Source organism: Poecilia latipinna, unplaced genomic scaffold (assembly GCF_001443285.1).
Source record: "Poecilia latipinna isolate Pla-1442-1.1 unplaced genomic scaffold, P_latipinna-1.0 Scaffold36, whole genome shotgun sequence".
NCBI lineage: Eukaryota > Metazoa > Chordata > Actinopteri > Cyprinodontiformes > Poeciliidae > Poecilia > Poecilia latipinna.
In genome coordinates this window covers 566,142-583,208 of record NW_015112652.1, presented here as the reverse complement: position 1 = coordinate 583,208, position 17,067 = coordinate 566,142, and the positions used below count along the sequence as shown (strand labels likewise).

General features: G+C 41.0%; 3 protein-coding genes across 10 annotated transcripts in view; 2 read left to right on the top strand and 1 right to left on the bottom strand.

Moving 5' to 3' along the window:
* Positions 1–4,504, top strand: part of LOC106954258 (segment polarity protein dishevelled homolog DVL-1) — a 36,412-nt gene extending 31,908 nt beyond the window's left edge. For 2 of the 7 annotated variants that reach the window (XR_001426330.1, XM_015043642.1), the window contains one exon: positions 1,616–1,699. Coding sequence is in view for 3 of the 7 variants with exons in the window: in XM_015043606.1 (XP_014899092.1) it covers positions 1,616–2,112 (497 nt within the window). In the remaining 4 variants the exon portion in view is untranslated. Of the gene's footprint in view, positions 1–26; positions 1,196–1,615 lie in introns of those variants that run through there. The other 5 variants (XR_001426331.1, XM_015043649.1, XM_015043606.1 and 2 more) reach the window with 3 other exon arrangements.
* A 1,454-nt stretch (positions 4,505–5,958) lies between these two features.
* Positions 5,959–11,498, top strand: LOC106954284 (tumor necrosis factor receptor superfamily member 9-like). The gene is made up of 8 exons (XM_015043664.1): positions 5,959–6,790; positions 8,559–8,725; positions 9,240–9,359; positions 9,441–9,578; positions 9,669–9,741; positions 9,838–9,962; positions 10,045–10,221; positions 10,313–11,498. The coding sequence occupies exons 2-8, from the start codon at positions 8,581–8,583 to the stop codon at positions 10,423–10,425; spliced, it is 891 nt and encodes a 296-aa protein (XP_014899150.1). The 5' UTR covers positions 5,959–6,790; positions 8,559–8,580; the 3' UTR covers positions 10,426–11,498.
* Positions 11,499–12,599: 1,101 nt separating this feature from the next.
* LOC106954245 (uncharacterized) lies at positions 12,600–17,019 on the bottom strand. Of its 2 annotated transcripts, none has more exons than XM_015043585.1 (6): positions 16,796–17,019; positions 14,478–14,540; positions 14,260–14,394; positions 14,094–14,188; positions 13,926–14,020; positions 12,600–13,858 (listed from the first exon to the last, which is right to left on the bottom strand). In XM_015043585.1, the coding sequence occupies exons 1-6, from the start codon at positions 16,952–16,954 to the stop codon at positions 13,701–13,703; spliced, it is 705 nt and encodes a 234-aa protein (XP_014899071.1). In that variant the 5' UTR covers positions 16,955–17,019; the 3' UTR covers positions 12,600–13,700. The 2 variants fall into 2 exon arrangements, with proteins under 2 accessions (XP_014899071.1, XP_014899080.1); XM_015043594.1 differs by having other exon boundaries at positions 12,600–13,852; positions 16,796–17,013.
* Between the last annotated feature and the right edge of the window lie 48 nt (positions 17,020–17,067).

Genomic DNA, 17,067 nt, shown 5'->3' with positions numbered 1-17,067 from the left:
TCTCTTCTCCCCCCATCCTTTGCCAGCTCCGTGATTTTTTCTGTTCCTGTGTATCCTTTGTGTGACTCTCCTGACAGCCGATTCCTCCCTCTCTGCACCGTTGGGCATGCGTTTGTTCTGTGCGCTGGGAGGTGCATGATGCAGGATGATCAATCTTGAGGCTTGTGCTGCTAGGGGACAATCATGCACCACTTTACCCAGTACTGTTGGGCTCATTGCAGAAGTTGAAATGTTGTTTTTGCAGCGTGTGGTACACCTCCATCAGTGTAAGCAGCACAGCTGCTCTAAAACCGCCTTTTTGAGGTGAATTTGATGATCTACATAGTAAGTTACTGAAACCAGTTGTGCCTTTTCTGATGCTGGTGTGTCACTGGTGTGTATGTGCAGTGCCTTGCAGACATGTTCAAGCCACTTGACCCTTTTCATGGTGCATTACAACCACAAATATTGTATTTATTGAGATTTTATCTTATGAATCAACATAGTAGAGCATTGTGGTGGATGACTGGTTTCAGGTCTTTAGATGTATTTACAAATGAATATCTCTACCAACTTCATGGAAACTTTTTCTGGCTGCAGATGTTTAATTGAATTGTGGGGTACACACTTTGACTAGGCCATTCAAACACATAAAAATGCTTAGATTACATCATTCATTTGTAGCTTTGGGTGTGTTTTGGGTTGTCTCGTGTTTTTTTTTTTTTACCCTGTAACATGTTTTTACCCTGAATCCATCTCCCCATCCCTCTTTCCGCCCCCACAGCATTATGCTGCCACAACCGATTTTCACTGTGGGGATGGTGTGTTGATGGAGATGTGCATGTAGCATCTACTTGTTGGCCAAAACATTAATTTTCCGTTCCATGTGCCTCAAATGGCTCTTAAATCATTTGTAGTAAAAAAGTGATACTGATATGATATGATTATGATTTTTGATGGAATAATTTCACTAAATATCCACAAAAGATGACTCCAAATCAACCAGTAATATTTTTTATGTCTTTTTTTTATTTTAAAACCATTTGCTTTTTCAGAATCAGCTTTATAGATCAAGGCTTTGAGCCCAAAGAAAACGTTTGACTTTGATTTCAAGTGAAATTCCAAAACTATTTAATTTCTTATCATAAAATAGATTGAGTTTTCTGGTTGCAATGTAACAATTTGTTAAAGAAATAAAAAATTCAAGTGGTGTGAATGTTTTTCCAAAGCGCTGCTTTCACTGTGAATGTTTCAGTGTCTTTAGAAACAGCAGCTGCAGGATGATTTAGTTGTGGTGGATCTTTAAGCTCAAACCTTTGATTTAATCATGTTTGCTCTTGACTGGTGACTCTTTCCTAGACAGCCTTAAAAAAATGTCACATCTTAAACAATAAGCTTTAACGTACATTATCCGGTTTACAGTTTCAGCTGACAAAATCTCCTCTAAGCTGTTGTTTAATGTGTGACCTTTTACTATTTTCCCGCAATGACTTTCTGGTTCTGAGTCAGCTCCATCTGATCTGTTGCAGCTGCCACTCAGTGTGTTTTGGGCCGTTTTCTGCAAATGTTGCAAAAGGCCCGCTTGAAACATCTTTTTTTCTTCTTCTTCCTCTTCTTTTTCTGTCTTTGTCAACAGGAAGTCGAAGCAGTGGATCGAACCCCAGCGCAGGCAAAGACAGACGCTCCCCGCAGGAGAAGGCTCAGAGGACGACGTGCTGCGAGTCGGAGCCGGGCGTCCGCGGAGCGAGGCGGGGCGACCGCTCCGCCAGCCAGATGAGCCACCACAGCCACGCCAGGTCGAGCCTGAGCCACAGCCACTCGCACAGGAGCCACTCGCTGTCCCAGAGCAACCACCCCTCCTTCGGCTACAGCCACACCCCCTTCACCCAGCCGGGGCCGGGCTCCTGCGCGCAGAGCGAGCGGAGCCACGCCTCCTCCTACGGCCCCCCAGGCTTGCCTCCCCCTTACTGCCTAGCTCGCCTCGCCCCCAAGACCTCGGTGAGCAGCAGCACACCCCCCGGAGCGCCGCCGGGGAGGGAGCTGGCGTCCGTCCCCCCGGAGCTCACCGCCAGCCGCCAGTCGTTCCAGCACGCCATGGGCAACCCCTGTGAGTTCTTTGTGGACATCATGTGACAGGACAGTGCCTTCAGAAACAAAACAAAAACACAGTGAGCACAAAACAATCCTCCCTGAACTCACTTGGTGTTTTTCTTTTTTCTCCTCAGTCGATTGAGCACCCTTAAAGCTGCGGTGTGTAACTTTTGTAAAAGACGTTGGTTGTTATTTTATTTCTTAAAACTGTCAGTGTGTCGTGACGGTACACAATGAGACAGATAAAATGTGAAATATTCAACTTCCTCTACCTTTTCCCAGATCTAACTGCAGAAATACACAGTTCAGTCAGAAACAACCAATCAGAGCCAGGAGGAGGGACTTAGCGCTGCCCATCATGCTCATGTACCCACTTCTCACATTGTCCTCCTTGCTCACCCATGAATATTTAGTTTAATTAGCAGAATGCAGATAAAAAAATTAAATGCACCAACAAATCGGCCCAGGTTTCCTTCATGTTGGGATCGGCTGAATGTGAAGCCGTCTGGAAATGAACCGCTGAGGTTCATGTTGGCACGTTTGCAGATACCAATACTGACTCCACTGTTACCAACTCACTGGCTTTCTTGCTAAATTTATTAACATTTCAGACAAAAAAAATCTGTTTTGGCCAAAATTAGAATCAGCAGGTCTGGTTTTTTAAAGATTGCAACCAGAAACCTGCAATCGATGCAGGAAGAATCAAAAACCCTACAAGCTTATATCAAGTCACCACCTAAATATTATAGAGAAATCCAAGAATACAATCCCTCATCAGTCGATATTAATTTATTAAATACAATCATATTGAAAAAATAAAAACATCTGTAAAGCATTAATGAAAATTTTAATAAAATATGTGATGATGAAAAACATTACACAACTCTTAATGGACTTTTACAGAATGCTAGTTAGCATGTGCACCTATGACAGTGGATAAACAGTTTTCCTTTAACAGTAAGTTTTTGAGCAGCACTGAGACCTTCCTCCTGGCTCTCATTGGTTGTTTTTGGGAGTGGTGCATTTCTTTAGACAGCAGTAGGAGGGTGTAGAGGTCTCATATTAGCCTGTCACAACATGGTGACAGTTTTAGTAAATGTATAAAGAACAGATTTATTTTTCAATAAAAGTTACGTGCTGCAGCTTTACGTTCAGAATGTAGATACCACCCGGGCCCCTCCGCGGCCCCTCAGCTTCCCGATGTCCGCAGACAGGAACGGGCTGCGTTAGCACAGAGGAAGGATTCCTCTCGCTATAAGCACAGGTGCTCCACCTGAACCCCTCCAGCCCCCATGTACAGTTTGTGAAACGTTAGTTCTGTTCGGTGTGGTGACGTCTTCGAAGTTGCCACGCAGACAATCTGGGGTAAAACCTCAGACGTCGTCTGTTCAGCGAGACCTTTGCCTTGGCTGGAACTGGATCTCAATCCCCCAGACCCAGACCCAAAACTCTGGACTCACGTCTGTTTGTGTCTCTGCCGTTTCTGGGGCTTCGTCGCCAGCAGCTTGCCAACACTAACCGTGATCTGAGGACCCAACAACCGGCTGCCAGTTTGACCAAGGCTGCGTCGTGCATGTCTGAACTGCTTTAAAGAAATGTTATGAATTCGTTTTGTTTGAAGTATTAACTAAGCTGGAGGGAATAAGGTTCCCTCTTGTTCTAAAGGATGAATCCGTACACTGGAAGATTTTGTGATGTTATTTATGTGGTCATGTTGCGTTGATGATGTTGTCGCAGTTTGTCTCCTCTAAGATTCCTGACAGACAATCAGACATCACCCTTTGTGAATCAGAGGCCACTTTCCGCTTTCTCAGCCGTTCGCTGTCAAACATGCAACAGATGTCAAAAGTCTACACACCCCGTAACTGCAAAAGGTTCTAAATAAACCATTTTTACAACCTTTTCCACCTTTAATGTAAAAATATTATCTCTATTATTCACCTGGAAAACAAGTAAATCTGTCAAAAGGTAAAATATACTAAACATAAATGCGGCAATAACCCGGTTGCATAAGTTTCCACAACATTAAATGATTCAATCTTCTTCAGTTCATATCTGACATGAATTATAGGGAATTTCACGAACGTCAAATCAATTTCAGCTGTGCCAAAAGGATTTTCCTCACATTTGCATTATTCAGCTAAAGCAGAAGCTTAAGGAGAGAATAACAAAATACCTTAACAATGTCACTGTACAGAGGTACTTTTTCAGAAGAAAAGTACCAAAAAGTAACAGTTTTACATTTACATAAACATAATTCAGTAGGTAGAGAACATATATAACACTTGTTTTATTTTACATGACAAAAGGTTGATGCGGTCTAGCAACAACCTGATTTAAAGCTTCAAAAATCCTGTGGACAAACAAACTCACACAAAATGCAAATCATAATGAAAAACACAACGGTCCCCAAACAGGAAACAGTAAAAAAAAACAAACATTAAAGGTGGAAAAAGTTCTGAAATAATTGATCAGATCGTCACATTTTCACGTGACGAAAACCTTTCATTTCACCAGGAGTGTGTGGACGTTTCACATCCTCTGGGTCGTTAATCCCATCAGGTGAGGCGACTGAACCTGGACATTTCTAACACTTTGATTAAAGCACAGCAACATCAGCAGAAATGTGAGCACAACTATCGAACTGCCAAACCAGTTCGCTGATTTAGCGTCGTAAAAAGCCGGCGAGAGAAGCCGGCGCCTCGCATTACGTGGTGGATCGTTCTTTCTTATGTCAGAGCTGTTTATGTTGCCAATTTTCTGTTTGTTTGTGATTCTCATCATTTCACATGAGTTTAAAGTGACTTCAAGGGGAATCCTGGCCAACAGAATAACCAATCCCCTTGCTAAACAACGGCAAACCCCTGTCGCATCTACTTAATGAATATCTACAACAGGGAAACAACACTCTAGTTTTATGAGCACTTTTTCATTTTGTCTCTCCCTTTAAGTATGAAACACTGTTTGCAATCAAAGCTTTCTCTTTCATTTTGTTTCGTTACAAAAGAAGAATAAAATGTACATAGAAATTTATTATATATAAGAATTAAAAATATATCTGTTCAACTTTTTGTCTTTATTGTCGGACATTGAACTGAAACGTCCTTTTCTAATCTTGCACATGATAAATCACTGGAACTATACAAACACACTGTGTTGCTCAATTGTTGGGAATTCAGAACCCTGATTGATAGTTCTACGTTTTTTGGAAGCATCAGAACGTTTTGTTTAATAACTTTTAAAGTTTTTCAGTAATTAAGTGAAGCTTTCCTGCAGTGTTTCTGTGTATCTGAGTCTTACGGGTGCAGGAGGAGGAAACCTCGGCGATCCGTCTCTCTTAACACTTTCCAGCTCGTTCTGGAGCGAGAAAAGGGAAGAGCAAAGAAAACCTCTATTCCAAACTCCTCCTAAATACTAAGACTATTAGCCTAGCTACAGTTTAGTGGAACCCAATGCCAGCAGTTTGGTATTCAAGATCTAGATCAACATCAGCTATTAGAGAGGTTAAAAACAGGTCCAAAACGGAGAGATTTGCTCTTTCTTTACCGCGTCGCTGCAGGTGAGGCACCAATCTGTTTCCTGTTGTAACCTGAATGTGCAGTTAAGCTGCATTTTAAGCTGATTAGGGTTAAGGTCAGGAAAGTTGACAGATTTCTTAGACAACTGGGTCAAAACATGTCCAAAACTGCAGCTCTATTTATATATATATTTTAAAAACTGGTTCAAGGAAGGTGCAGTCTTAAGGTCATGGGCACATGTGGTCTGATCCAAAAGATGACTGACTGTAGCTCAGGCTGCTCGAGATGCAAATTCTGGTTTCCATAGAAAACGATCAGAAAATAACGCAGTTTTACCGAGTACCGCGGTCCGGGCTGCGCTGACTCCTGCCCACCATCCAGCTCCACAACTTCTGCTTTACCATCCTATCGGATTTTACTTTCACATAAAACCCAAAACCTCATCTGGAAAGCTTTGCCTTGCCTACTAAAATTAATTGAAAACTCCTGCATCAAGATTGAAGTGTCAACTGCATGAACGCCACAAGATGGAGACACTCTGCACTAACAGTGAAACAAAGGTTTCATTTCTCATAAGAAAATGTAATTTGAACTTTCATCAAATAGGTGGATGCAACGATGCTCCAATGGGAAGAAAATGGTGGTAAAAATACAAAAAAAAAAATAATAATACCAAAAACGCGCCACACCAAACGTGTCATAGTCTCATCTGCGTTGACAGTTCACGTTAACACCCCCCTGCGTGGAAACTCCGAGCTGCGTGTACTTTCCCAGTGGGTAGACGTTACTTTCACAATGTTCAGACACCAAAGTGCAGCATGAGAGACCACCAGTTGACTGAGCCCACCAACCACACGCGCGCACAGACACGTACAGACAGACAGAAAGAGCGCGTGCGTGAGAGAAAGCAACTCCACGCTCCCACTCACGAGAGGGGCGTCAGTGGCCAGGAAGGAAGTGACATCACTCGGCTGCAGAGGCAGATTAAACAGCGCGTTAAAATATCAGAAGCGACCTATTTCAAACGCTCGCGTCTTTAAAATTAAAAGCGCAAATAAAAATAAGTTGTTCTTTTCGGTCGGAGCTGACGCGACTGTCACCGAACCTACATGTCAGCCTACATGCAACTACATGCAGTCATTTACCAGCAGGCTGAATGTTACTGCTGCTTACCGAACGATTTAGGAGTATTTCCCAAGTCAGTATGTTAATCGGAGGGGGGGAGTTTACACTGCCTGACAGCGGGCAGGGGGCAAGGGGGCGTTTAGGGGTAAGAGTGGGAAGTGTTTCTGAGACAAGAGTTAGAAGAGGTGTTCACTTTTGACATCATACTTGTGCAATCTGTACATAGAAGGAGGTGAATCTTTAGAAGGTCAAAGATCATCTTTTATATGTCAAGGGAAGATGATGAGAAGATGACAAAGGTGATTTGGTAATGATGTTGCATTGTTTATAGTTTATCACCTGATTATGAATGCTGGGATGAGCCGATGGCATGTCATCTTCATAAATTCCCCCACATTTAAGACACTTACTGGAAGGAAACAATCTTTTCAGAGGAAATAAATAAGAGTAATTTATTTTAGGTTGACTAATTTTCATTTTAAAACAAAAGGGACTCACATTGTGCTTTTATTTTCAGTTTTGCTGTCTCAAAACAATGTGCGTGATTTAGAAAAGGAGCCTGGAATTTTTTAAACTTCAGGCTTAATCAGTGTCACATGGTGTGAGGAGATCATAAGTTGTATTTCACATAATTCATCATGATGCGTGCTTGATGCGTGCTTGACTCAATACAATGAAAATATGAAAAGACGTGTATGATAAACTGTTTTTAAATCCACTGAATCTATTGTGTGGCACAGTTTAGATTTTTTTGTTTTGTTTTCTGTTTTAATTGTTTTGGACTCAACGAGTGAAAAGTTGATGAAGTCTGGAAACTGTTGTGAAAAAAGCCACACCATGAACGATTGGTATCTAACAAGGCCAGTGGAATCAGCATTTCTGAGCAGGTCTGGCCTGTAAGTGTAAAGTCTTTCTTCACACAAATTCTCTGCATGGCTGTTCATGCTGAAAGGAGAATAATGAAGGCTAATCTGTCTAATCTGTTTTCTGGCACAAAAAGATCCAGATCCAGGAATAAAAACAGTTTCCTGACATGGGGGGAGCAAAAATAACAACGCAAATGAAGATGATGACTTTCCCTTTCTATAAATTCATCACATACCAATATGAATCTATGAATCTAGAAAAGTGTCAGGCACTTAAAATCTGTTTTATGTTGGTTGTGCAAACTGCTTAAGACAGGTTTGTTATGAATTATGACTGACCGTGTTTAAGGGAACGTTTTTCCCACGCCTGGGACTTCCAGGTCATGTCTTCGTGGATCCTGTTCCCGCTGAAAAAGCCTGCCAGGACCGGAGATTTAAAAATCAGAGAAATGTTTGACCTCATTTTCCAGCTGTAACAAGGAATGGAGTGAAATAATATGTCTCAGACAGATGGAAACAGAAGAAACTTAATTGATCCAAGTTGTCACCAAAACATTCAGTAAAACATCCACACATATATGACATATTTTATATCAGGGGTGTAAATGGTGTTGTTTGTTCTGCTTTTCAAGCTGCAACACATTTCCACATCTTTACATCATTTATTGTGCCTAACTTTCACTGAAATTAATGTTTTTTCCCCTCTTTTTAAAGTGATAAAGAAATGCAAAAATGTTATTTTAATTTAACTTGCGTTTAAAGGTGGGAAATAAATGTTGAGTTTGCAGATGAAGCCACGCCCCCCTCCCTCCCCTCAGTCATTAAAGCCGAGCCCAGCTGGTGGCAGGCTGAGTCTGAGCAGAGAGAGGCTTACGAGACAGAGCTTCAGCTGGAGACAACGTCATCTCAGTGAAGCTGATAGATTCTAGATTAACAAAGCAGAAAAAGTGAGCATTTATTTTCTTGGATTATCGCTGAGGTTTGGGAGCCGACACTTCAGGATGGCCGGGTTCTTCTGGATGCTGGGTCTCACTCTTCTCGCCCAGGGTTTCCTGCGTACCCTTGGAGACGTTGAAGTTGGCTGCAAGAAATGGGTTCCAGACACAGAAGTCAAGGGCTTCGTTAAGTGTGTTGAATGTCATCCTGGTGAGTGGAAAATCAAAGAATGAAACAATATTTTGTTAGTTTTATGCATGTTATGAATGATTGTGCAGTTAGAAGGAATGCAACAAGAATAAAAGCTTAAAAAATGCAGTTCACATTTACAATGTTTGATATGTTTGATGAAAAAAAAGGCACAAGTTCTCGAATTTGCTTGAATTGTTCTGTAATCTTTAAACAGACAAATGAAAATGGAAAGAAAAAAAAGTAGTATTCCTGGGTTTGGGGAGTTCCTCTGTGGTGGCTGCATGTGACCAAATATAGTTTCAGTGGTTTTTCACCTAATCCCACAACAAACGCTTGGCTGATACGACTGATTAATCCAGTCTGGGATTCCTCTGAGTAACAGGATTCACCCAGATGTTTTACGGCTTTGATTCACAGTTATTAGAGTTTTGATTTGCTGGGGCAGGTATCCATGTACATGCATGATAAAGTGTAAATACTCAGAGCTGTTGGTGTCTGATTTGTGATTTTGCATGTGTGGATTTCTTTGCAGGGAATCGGTTGGTCAAACCGTCTGGCCCAAATCCTCAAAAGCTTTGCACTCCATGTGAAAATGGAACATATACACATCAGTCGTTGGGTTTTAAATGTCCATCATGCATCCAGTGTGTTGGTATGTTATCTCATTAAGGAGAAAAATACATTTTTATTGAAGCTCCATCTCAGCCTGATTTCTTACTTCCATCTTTTGCAGGCGCTCTTGTCCATTTCAAAGACTGTACCCCCAAAAGTAACACACAGTGCAAGTGTAAGGAAGGTCTTCGCTGTGGAGACGCAGAATGTACCTTCTGCACGGACGAGTGTGGAAAAGGAGAGGAACCTACAAAAAAGCGTATGTATATCTGCAAATACTGGGTTGTGACCATTGAGCAAACTTGATGTTTTGGAAATTAGCTTAAAAAAAACAAACTACCTTTTACAGGTGATTGCAGGCCTTGTCCTAAAGGAACCTTTAATGACCAAATTCACCAGAACTGTAAAGCCTTCAGTACCAGGTGAGTTACCTTTCTCCCTTAAACTTTTGTTTTTTGGCTGCTGAAATGCTGATTTGACAGAAACAAATTAAACTAACTGGGATTCTTTCCCCAAAGGTGTCCAGATCCAACTCATATAATTGTATTCCAAGGAAATGCATCTTCTGACATCATATGTGAACTACCTCAACCTCCGACAACTCTACCCGTGACCAACCCAGAGAACAATCCAGTGAAACCTGGTAAGAGAGGATCCAGTAGCATCTCTGTTGAGCTTTTATGCTTATTTTCAGTGAGGGTAAAATGTATCTTCTTGCTTTGAAGACGGGAACAAAGAACAGCCATGGCCGATGGAGTCGTTTGCGGTCATTGGGGTCCTGATGATGTGTCTCATCGTCTTCATCGTCCTTGTGTCGGCGCTGATCCACTGCAACGGCAAAAAGGAAAAGATACAAAGAAGAACCCCCTCAAAAACACCCATTGTTATTAGTAACCCTTCAGGTAATGATCATTTATCTTTAAACCACTTTAAGGAGGTAATGTCCAAACACAGAGTATTAACTTTGCCATATTTTTTCCCCTTGTTACTTAGATGAGCCAAGGACATTGATTGCTATTGAATGCAGTTTTCATGAAGCCCAGCAGGAGCAGGGAAGCAGCACAGAATCACTCATATCCAAGGACTCGGAGCAGGAAATTGTGTGAATGGAAGCAAAGTGGCATCTGCAGCTGAGGAAAACATTTTTATCCTAACCAAGGTGGGATTCTTTGCCATAAGTTTGGAGGACTTTGACCTAAAGAAGGAGCAGCACTGAAATGACAGAACGACGATGAGGTCTCTCTACTGGTTGTTTACTATTTATTCTTTGTAAATACAAACACAAGAGGAAGGGGAATTCTGAGATGGGGGGAAAAAACCAAGTGGACTTTAACTGTGACTTTCTTTATGCAAATGACAGAAAGCCACACTGTTCTTCCCCTACTGGAGGACAAAGCAGCTTTATTTAGTGTTTTAAAACACTGCACTGTATCTGACATTTAAGTGTTAACGAAGATTCTTCGTAATGTGTAGGTATAGTGACCCTGGTAACTGTTTAAGCTACTATTTCTGTGGAAAAAGAGTGTTATATGGCGCATGCTACAGTGTTGTTCAATTTGAAAGTACAGTGCAAGTGGGCGTTCAGTTTTTAGTCATTTGTCATACTGAGCCCACGTACGCCTTCCTGGTGCAAATGTTAGCCTTTACCTTCGTTCCATTGATCAACCTAGTTACTTACTGTTTTTTTTTTTTTTTTTCTTTTCTGCTGAGTGTGTTGCGCGTATTGACTGGTTATTAATAGTGTGAGTGCATAAACGAGGCCAAGCGACGACGGCATTGTTTTTGATCAGCTGAAACCACAGATTTACATGCACGCTATAAAAAGACAAAACCATTTCCGCCAATGAATCAAACGTTTCTTACTTTAGTTCAGTAGTTATATTTGCTAAATTGTTAATGAATACACCAAAACTTCAGTGCTTTTAAACAACTTGGGCAAACCAAGTTGTCAGCTTCTGATAGGTTGTCTCAGAATATTTCACTTGAATAGATGTGAATACCTGTGAGTGTAAACCTCAGACTACTGTACTTGCAAAAACGGATTTTTGAGGAGGTCAAAAACTTCTAAATTAGTTTCGACCGACTCTGTTACACCTGAAGCTTATGGAAGCAGATCTTTTGACCGAAGTGATGCATCTTAGTGCAATTCTACTAAATATGAGTAAATGTACATAGATGTACTAATTGTTAAAAAAAAAAAAAAATGTTGTGCGTCTTGAGTTAAGGATTGTGTGCTAATATCTGGTTTGATCTGTAAAACATGTAGCTATATTTCACCTCCACGTAGCTCTGAAAGATTAACTTGCTTAATCACAGCCAGCTGGTTGTAAAAGCTGCAGAATTTGATAACAAAAACTTCCTGGGTTTTCCAGCTGTTACTTAATTGCTAATCAGAAAAAGTCCAAAAGGGGTTTTCCCCATGTTGTCCTTAAGCTTCAGCCAGCAGTGAGCCTTCAGACTGGAGGGATTTAACAAGAAGACAACCTCAGGATAAGCACAAGCAAGCTGACTCATGCCTCTTGCACAACGGGGATCACAAGTAACCTTTAAGGTCATTCATTAGTCATAGTTTAAATTCATTTCAGTGTCATATCGAGGTGATAAAAACTTGGCAGCTTTAACTTCAAATCAAGGCTTCAGGGTCAAGTGGAAATCCCCCACTGCCGTTTTGTTTTCTGTGAAACTCCTCTACTTGAACAAAGAATGTGGCCGGGGAGATAAGACCAACAGGAAGTGTTGTTTTTTTTTTTTTTTTTTAAAGCCGTATTTCTGGCTTGAACTGTAGCAGGCGTTATTTCTTAACAAAATGGAACAAAGAAATATCATGTGTGGGCTTCTGGTGGAAACAAAGTAAGCCCACATCTATTGTAATTTATCACACGGTGTGTAGACTATGAGTCACTATTCTCAGTCGGGCGGCGTTGGTCTAACAAGCCTCAAAATCCACAAGCGCCGTCCTGAAAAAGGGCAAACACATACGCTGACTGTAGCACTTTATTTAGTCTGTCATCTGCTACCTGAGGCGAATGACGCTCTCCTAAAGTATCCTTTCCACTGTCAGAAAATGGTTTCATTCTGTCTTGTTTTTAAAGTTTTACATTGTACTTTTATCACATTTTTGAACACCAAATAAATGATATATATTTTTTATTTGTTGTGCTTTTATACAGAACAGCTGAAAAAAAAAACATTCTCCAGCAAAGAATATATATAAGGAAAAAAACAGGAGGAAGTAAAACATAAAAAATTCAATTCAGATCAAACAGAAAAAAAAAAAAAAAAAAATCCCAAAGTTTTTAATCATCAGAATGAATATTAGTGCTTGGCATGAGGTAATTTCCCACAGAGCGAGTTCTGACAGACTCTTTGGCGTCACATTTCACTGAATATAGAAACGCAGGTCAACAGGAGGTTTTAGAGTTGGACCTGGGAGTGTAGCTCATCCTGTTAAAGACTGTTTTGTTTTGTAAAAGCATCCATACTCAAATTCTCCACATTCCTCATGTTACAACCACAAACATGAGAAGTCGTGAAAACCCAGCACAAAAAGTAGCGACTCTGACCACCTTTGCACCTGGCAAATAAAGGGTTAACTTAGTGTAGAAATCTGAAAAGTGTGGCATTTGTGCAACTGCGACAAGCGGTTGTTCATTTGTAAACATCGACAATTACACAATGTAGATATTTACCCTCAAAGACTTTTTAAAACTGTCATGAAATGCCAATAAAATTCTCTGCTCTGGTTTAAACAAAAAGAAAAAACTTTAGGTGGTATGAATATAATTCAGCATTGAATTTTTAAAAAAAAACCTTCCAATGTTGATCAGTTTTCATTCTCAGGTTAGTTCATGTGATTGTCACTGAACAGCTGTAAACAATAACACCTGAAAACACACACAAAGGTAGCACACACATGCAAGCGCAGGTGATTAAAACCAAGTTCACGTGTCATCAATCTCACTTCTTCTTCAGCCTTCGGAGAAAACAGTTTGTGGTTGAACCAAACTGAAGAGTGTTTGGAGCTTTTATCCAAATCCCAGGCAGGAAACGTACAACGAATCGTATCTGAGCTGAAGTCAGGCGCTCCGTTTGCGGTAAAAAAAACATTTGGCTGCTGATATGAAAAAGCAAACATTAATGCTATTATTGTTAAATTAAACACTAAATATACACATTTTAAAAAGTACTTCAACAAATTAAGCAATTCCCTTTTGGTTCTAGTGTCCAAAATGCGATAATAATGCGTCCTTGCTTTACTAACCTAAAGTGCTTGTCTTGGTTTTTCTTTCAGTTTTTGATGATAAAGCAATAAACAATGAGAACCCTTTGTTAGATTAAAATTATCTTATAAAAACAACCATTTCCCGTCAGCGCAATCTGTTTATTGCTGCTTGCATCCTTCCCTCTTCTCTTTGGGTTTACTCCGTCCAGATTTATCCGCCTGTCGTTTTGTCGGTGGTATGAACGTCGGTTCCTCAAGGGTTAGGTCCTGGGAGCCGGATTGGGCGGTGGGAAGCGCCTCACTGGTCTGACCTGTAATTGAAACAAACAAAGTGAATGCAAAGCTATTGTTTCAACAACCAGACTCATTCATCCTGTTGGGTACCAGTTTGTCCTGCTTGGAAGCTCTCTGGGACGTGCACTCGGCCCTGGAAGGTCGGGTCCAGCTCCTCTGCTATGTTTCTCATCTGCTGGGCTTTTCTGCAACGGCAGCATTATTAGATGCATAACACAGAATCGATGCAGTAATAGTACAGATGCTTTATTTCCTTACGGTAGGGCGTGAACGGGGCTGGGTGGCTGGTTCTCCGGCGAGCAGTCTTCAGTCGGAGAGGGGAGACCCTCCGAGTCGAGTCTTTCTCGATACACCTAAAGAACAAGACGAAGTCTCTATCGGTCCTTTTATTTATAAAAGTAATTAAACTTTTATTTCCTGGTACCTGTCTTTCTCTGGCAGCTCGCCTGTCGTAGTGATTCATCATCGCTCTGTGTTCGTGCCAGGATCCTGGCCCTTCCAGTTCACGAGATCTTCGCTTGGCCTTGATTTCCTGCTTCTGCATAAAACGTGCAATTTCCTGCAACAAAAACAAAAACAAAAAAAAAAATCAAGGTGGGATATTTACAAGAATGAACAAAACACAGGAATTCACCACTGTACCTCATCTTGTGCAACCTGAGCTACCCTGAAGTCCCCCTCTGGATAGGAACTGCGTAAAGACGTCTGTAAAGAAAGTAAAGAAGATTATTTCTTTTCATTTTCCTCCTGTAACAAAATCTTCACTTTCAGCACCTTGTAAAAGTATTAAAATTTGTCCACATTTCTCATGTTAGATCCACAAACGTCACTGTCTTATTGGGGTTTTAAGTAGTAGACCAGCGCAAAGTAAGTGCAGGATTCTAGTGGAAGGATTCTGATGCTTGTTTTTCCTCTCAAATAATCTGAAAAGTGTGGCCTGCAATGGTATTTTCCCCATCCTGATTCAATGCAGTTACAGCTGGTAGTCCTTTGAGGAAAGTAACAGCTTTGCACATCTTGAGACAAATGTTTGCTGTGTTTCCCTCGCGAAATAAGTTAGGCTTAGTCAGAATTGATGGGATTTGTCTGAAAACAAAGCATCAATGCTCAATTAGATTTAGGTCTGGACTTTAATTAGGCCACTCAAACACTCAAATATGCTTTGATCTGTAGGTTGTAGTTCTGGCTGTACGTTTCAGATCGTCATCCTGCTAGAGGCCGAATCTCGACTTGTTTTTAGTCCATTCATCGTTAAACTCCGACCATCGTTAAACGCCGTCAGCAACATTTTTCTCAGCGGTGATTATGTGTTCACTGTTAATCTGCCATTGCTACTGTTTGTAGGTCAAAATGTTTCATTTTAAAATCATCCAAACATAAACATCCATCTGCATGTTTCTGAGCCTTCCAGAAGGCTTGTGGTGAACTTTAAACATCATTTTGTATGGCTTTGTTTCAGCGCACTCTTCTTTAACGATCAGATTTATGAAGTGTGTGCCACAACATTTTATTGTAAGGTGATATCTAGACTCTTAACTCTCATCTAGCGAACTTGTCTGGGCTCCACATGCAGGATCAGATGTTATTGTGAACTCTGTCCTACCCAGGACTTGCTCCGACTTGTTCATGACTGTCTGATCTCGTGACTCTCATCATCCGCATGGTGCAAAAAAAATCTGGCAGTGATTTTGTTGCGGAAAAAAGACAACTATTATCAAGCACTGTCAGGTGAGATCACTCAATCAGGTTTATTGTGCACAATACAGAGAGCTTGTAGGAAAATTAATAATGAAGCAGTTCTGGGTGAAAAGCTCTCCAGGCAGAGACAACACATTAGTTTTACAACAAGGATAAGGGATCCAAAACAAGGGGCGAGACAGACTGGTTCTGATGCAGCTGTAGAAAACAACTCCCAACCTTGTGCATGCAGCCCAAATAGCTTTATCCGGTGGAAACGTACAAGAAGTTAGAATAAACCCAGAGCAATTTAACTAGCAGATATTACCTTATAATAATTTTCTACTACAGATTTTCACCTACAAGTGTATTGGAATTGATTGTTTTTTTGACAACTGGAAACAATCGTAAAAACTTTTTTTTTATGACTAAAAAAAAAAAAGAGCTGTTTTTTACGACCGTCTCCAGTAACGGTCCAGAGTTATGATGGCTACCCGTCTTTATCCTGCCTGTTAATTTGTGTGGACAATAAGGCCTCCTTAGATTTGCACGTGTCGCATTCTTTCCATTTTTAGATTGAAAAATTTTTCATTACCAAACTTCTCCACAACTTTCTTCCCGTCATATCTGCTTTGTTCTTTGGTCTTCATTAATTGTTCACTAATGTTCTGTAGAAAATGTTTGAGCTTCACATAACTGCTGGATTTATAACGGGTACGGCTGCAACGATTCCTCGAATGATTCGAGTTCCTCGATTATTAAAATTCCTCGAGGAAAATTACCTGCCCCGAAGCTTCGTTAAACAAGGTTTTATTACTTAGCGCATTATTATTTAGTGTTCCGGCCGGGTGATTATTTCTGTTGCGCAACACTCTCACTTTCGCAAATTAGCTGTTGACGAAAGCTAAGTGCTAGTAGTATAAAGTTCCGGGGTATTTCATTGAGTTATGATAATGTCTGGGTTTTTATCTTTTTTTGGGGGGATCAATAAGCATCCTTAAATTGACTGGCGCGATGCCTGGAGTACAGCAGCCTTTCTCCTCCCGAAGCTGCTGCCTGGTGGTGATGAAGAGCGAACGGCGGTGAGCGGATAGACTCAGCACAGTGGGTGGCTGTGTTGTGCTGTAGTTGATGCTTAATGTAAGTGTAGCTTTAAGGACAAACCGGAAAATAAATTTTCCATCATCCCGGTTGCAAAAATGGGCGGCAGAGCTTCCCAACAGAAGAGTTTGTGGTTTTCTGAAGGCATTTTCATAATCTGTAAAACGTCTTCGATCCCTTACCCTCCTCAGCTGCTTGTCTTCCTCCTCCTGAAGCTTGCGGGCCATTTCTTCATCTTGTAGGACCTGATGCAAGGCTCCCAGATCCAGGCCTGCCTCGCTTGGCTCTGGTTGCAGAGAAGCTCCTAAGGGGGACAATTCACTGTGATTACAATAAAACATATTGCCAGATTGCTCAAATAAATAAATGACTCAAAGCCGAAGGTTATTTGGAATCACACCAAGAAATGAGAGATCACTATGCAGATCAAGACTTGATTNACATAAAGAATTCA

Bases quoted from the DNA above. Each gene is read 5' to 3' on its own strand.
- LOC106954284 (XM_015043664.1), top strand. From the start codon at position 8,581: ATGGCCGGGTTCTTCTGGATGCTGGGTCTCACTCTTCTCGCCCAGGGT. The intron at 9,579-9,668 runs GTATGTATATCT...TACCTTTTACAG, and splicing joins AGAGGAACCTACAAAAAAGC to GTGATTGCAGGCCTTGTCCT. The intron at 9,963-10,044 runs GTAAGAGAGGAT...CTTGCTTTGAAG, and splicing joins GAACAATCCAGTGAAACCTG to ACGGGAACAAAGAACAGCCA.
- LOC106954245 (XM_015043585.1), bottom strand. From the start codon at position 16,954: ATGTTTTATTGTAATCACAGTGAATTGTCCCCCTTAGGAGCTTCTCTG. The intron at 14,189-14,259 runs GTACCAGGAAAT...CTTGTTCTTTAG, and splicing joins GAGCTGCCAGAGAAAGACAG to GTGTATCGAGAAAGACTCGA. The intron at 14,021-14,093 runs GTAAGGAAATAA...CTGCCGTTGCAG, and splicing joins AGCCCCGTTCACGCCCTACC to AAAAGCCCAGCAGATGAGAA.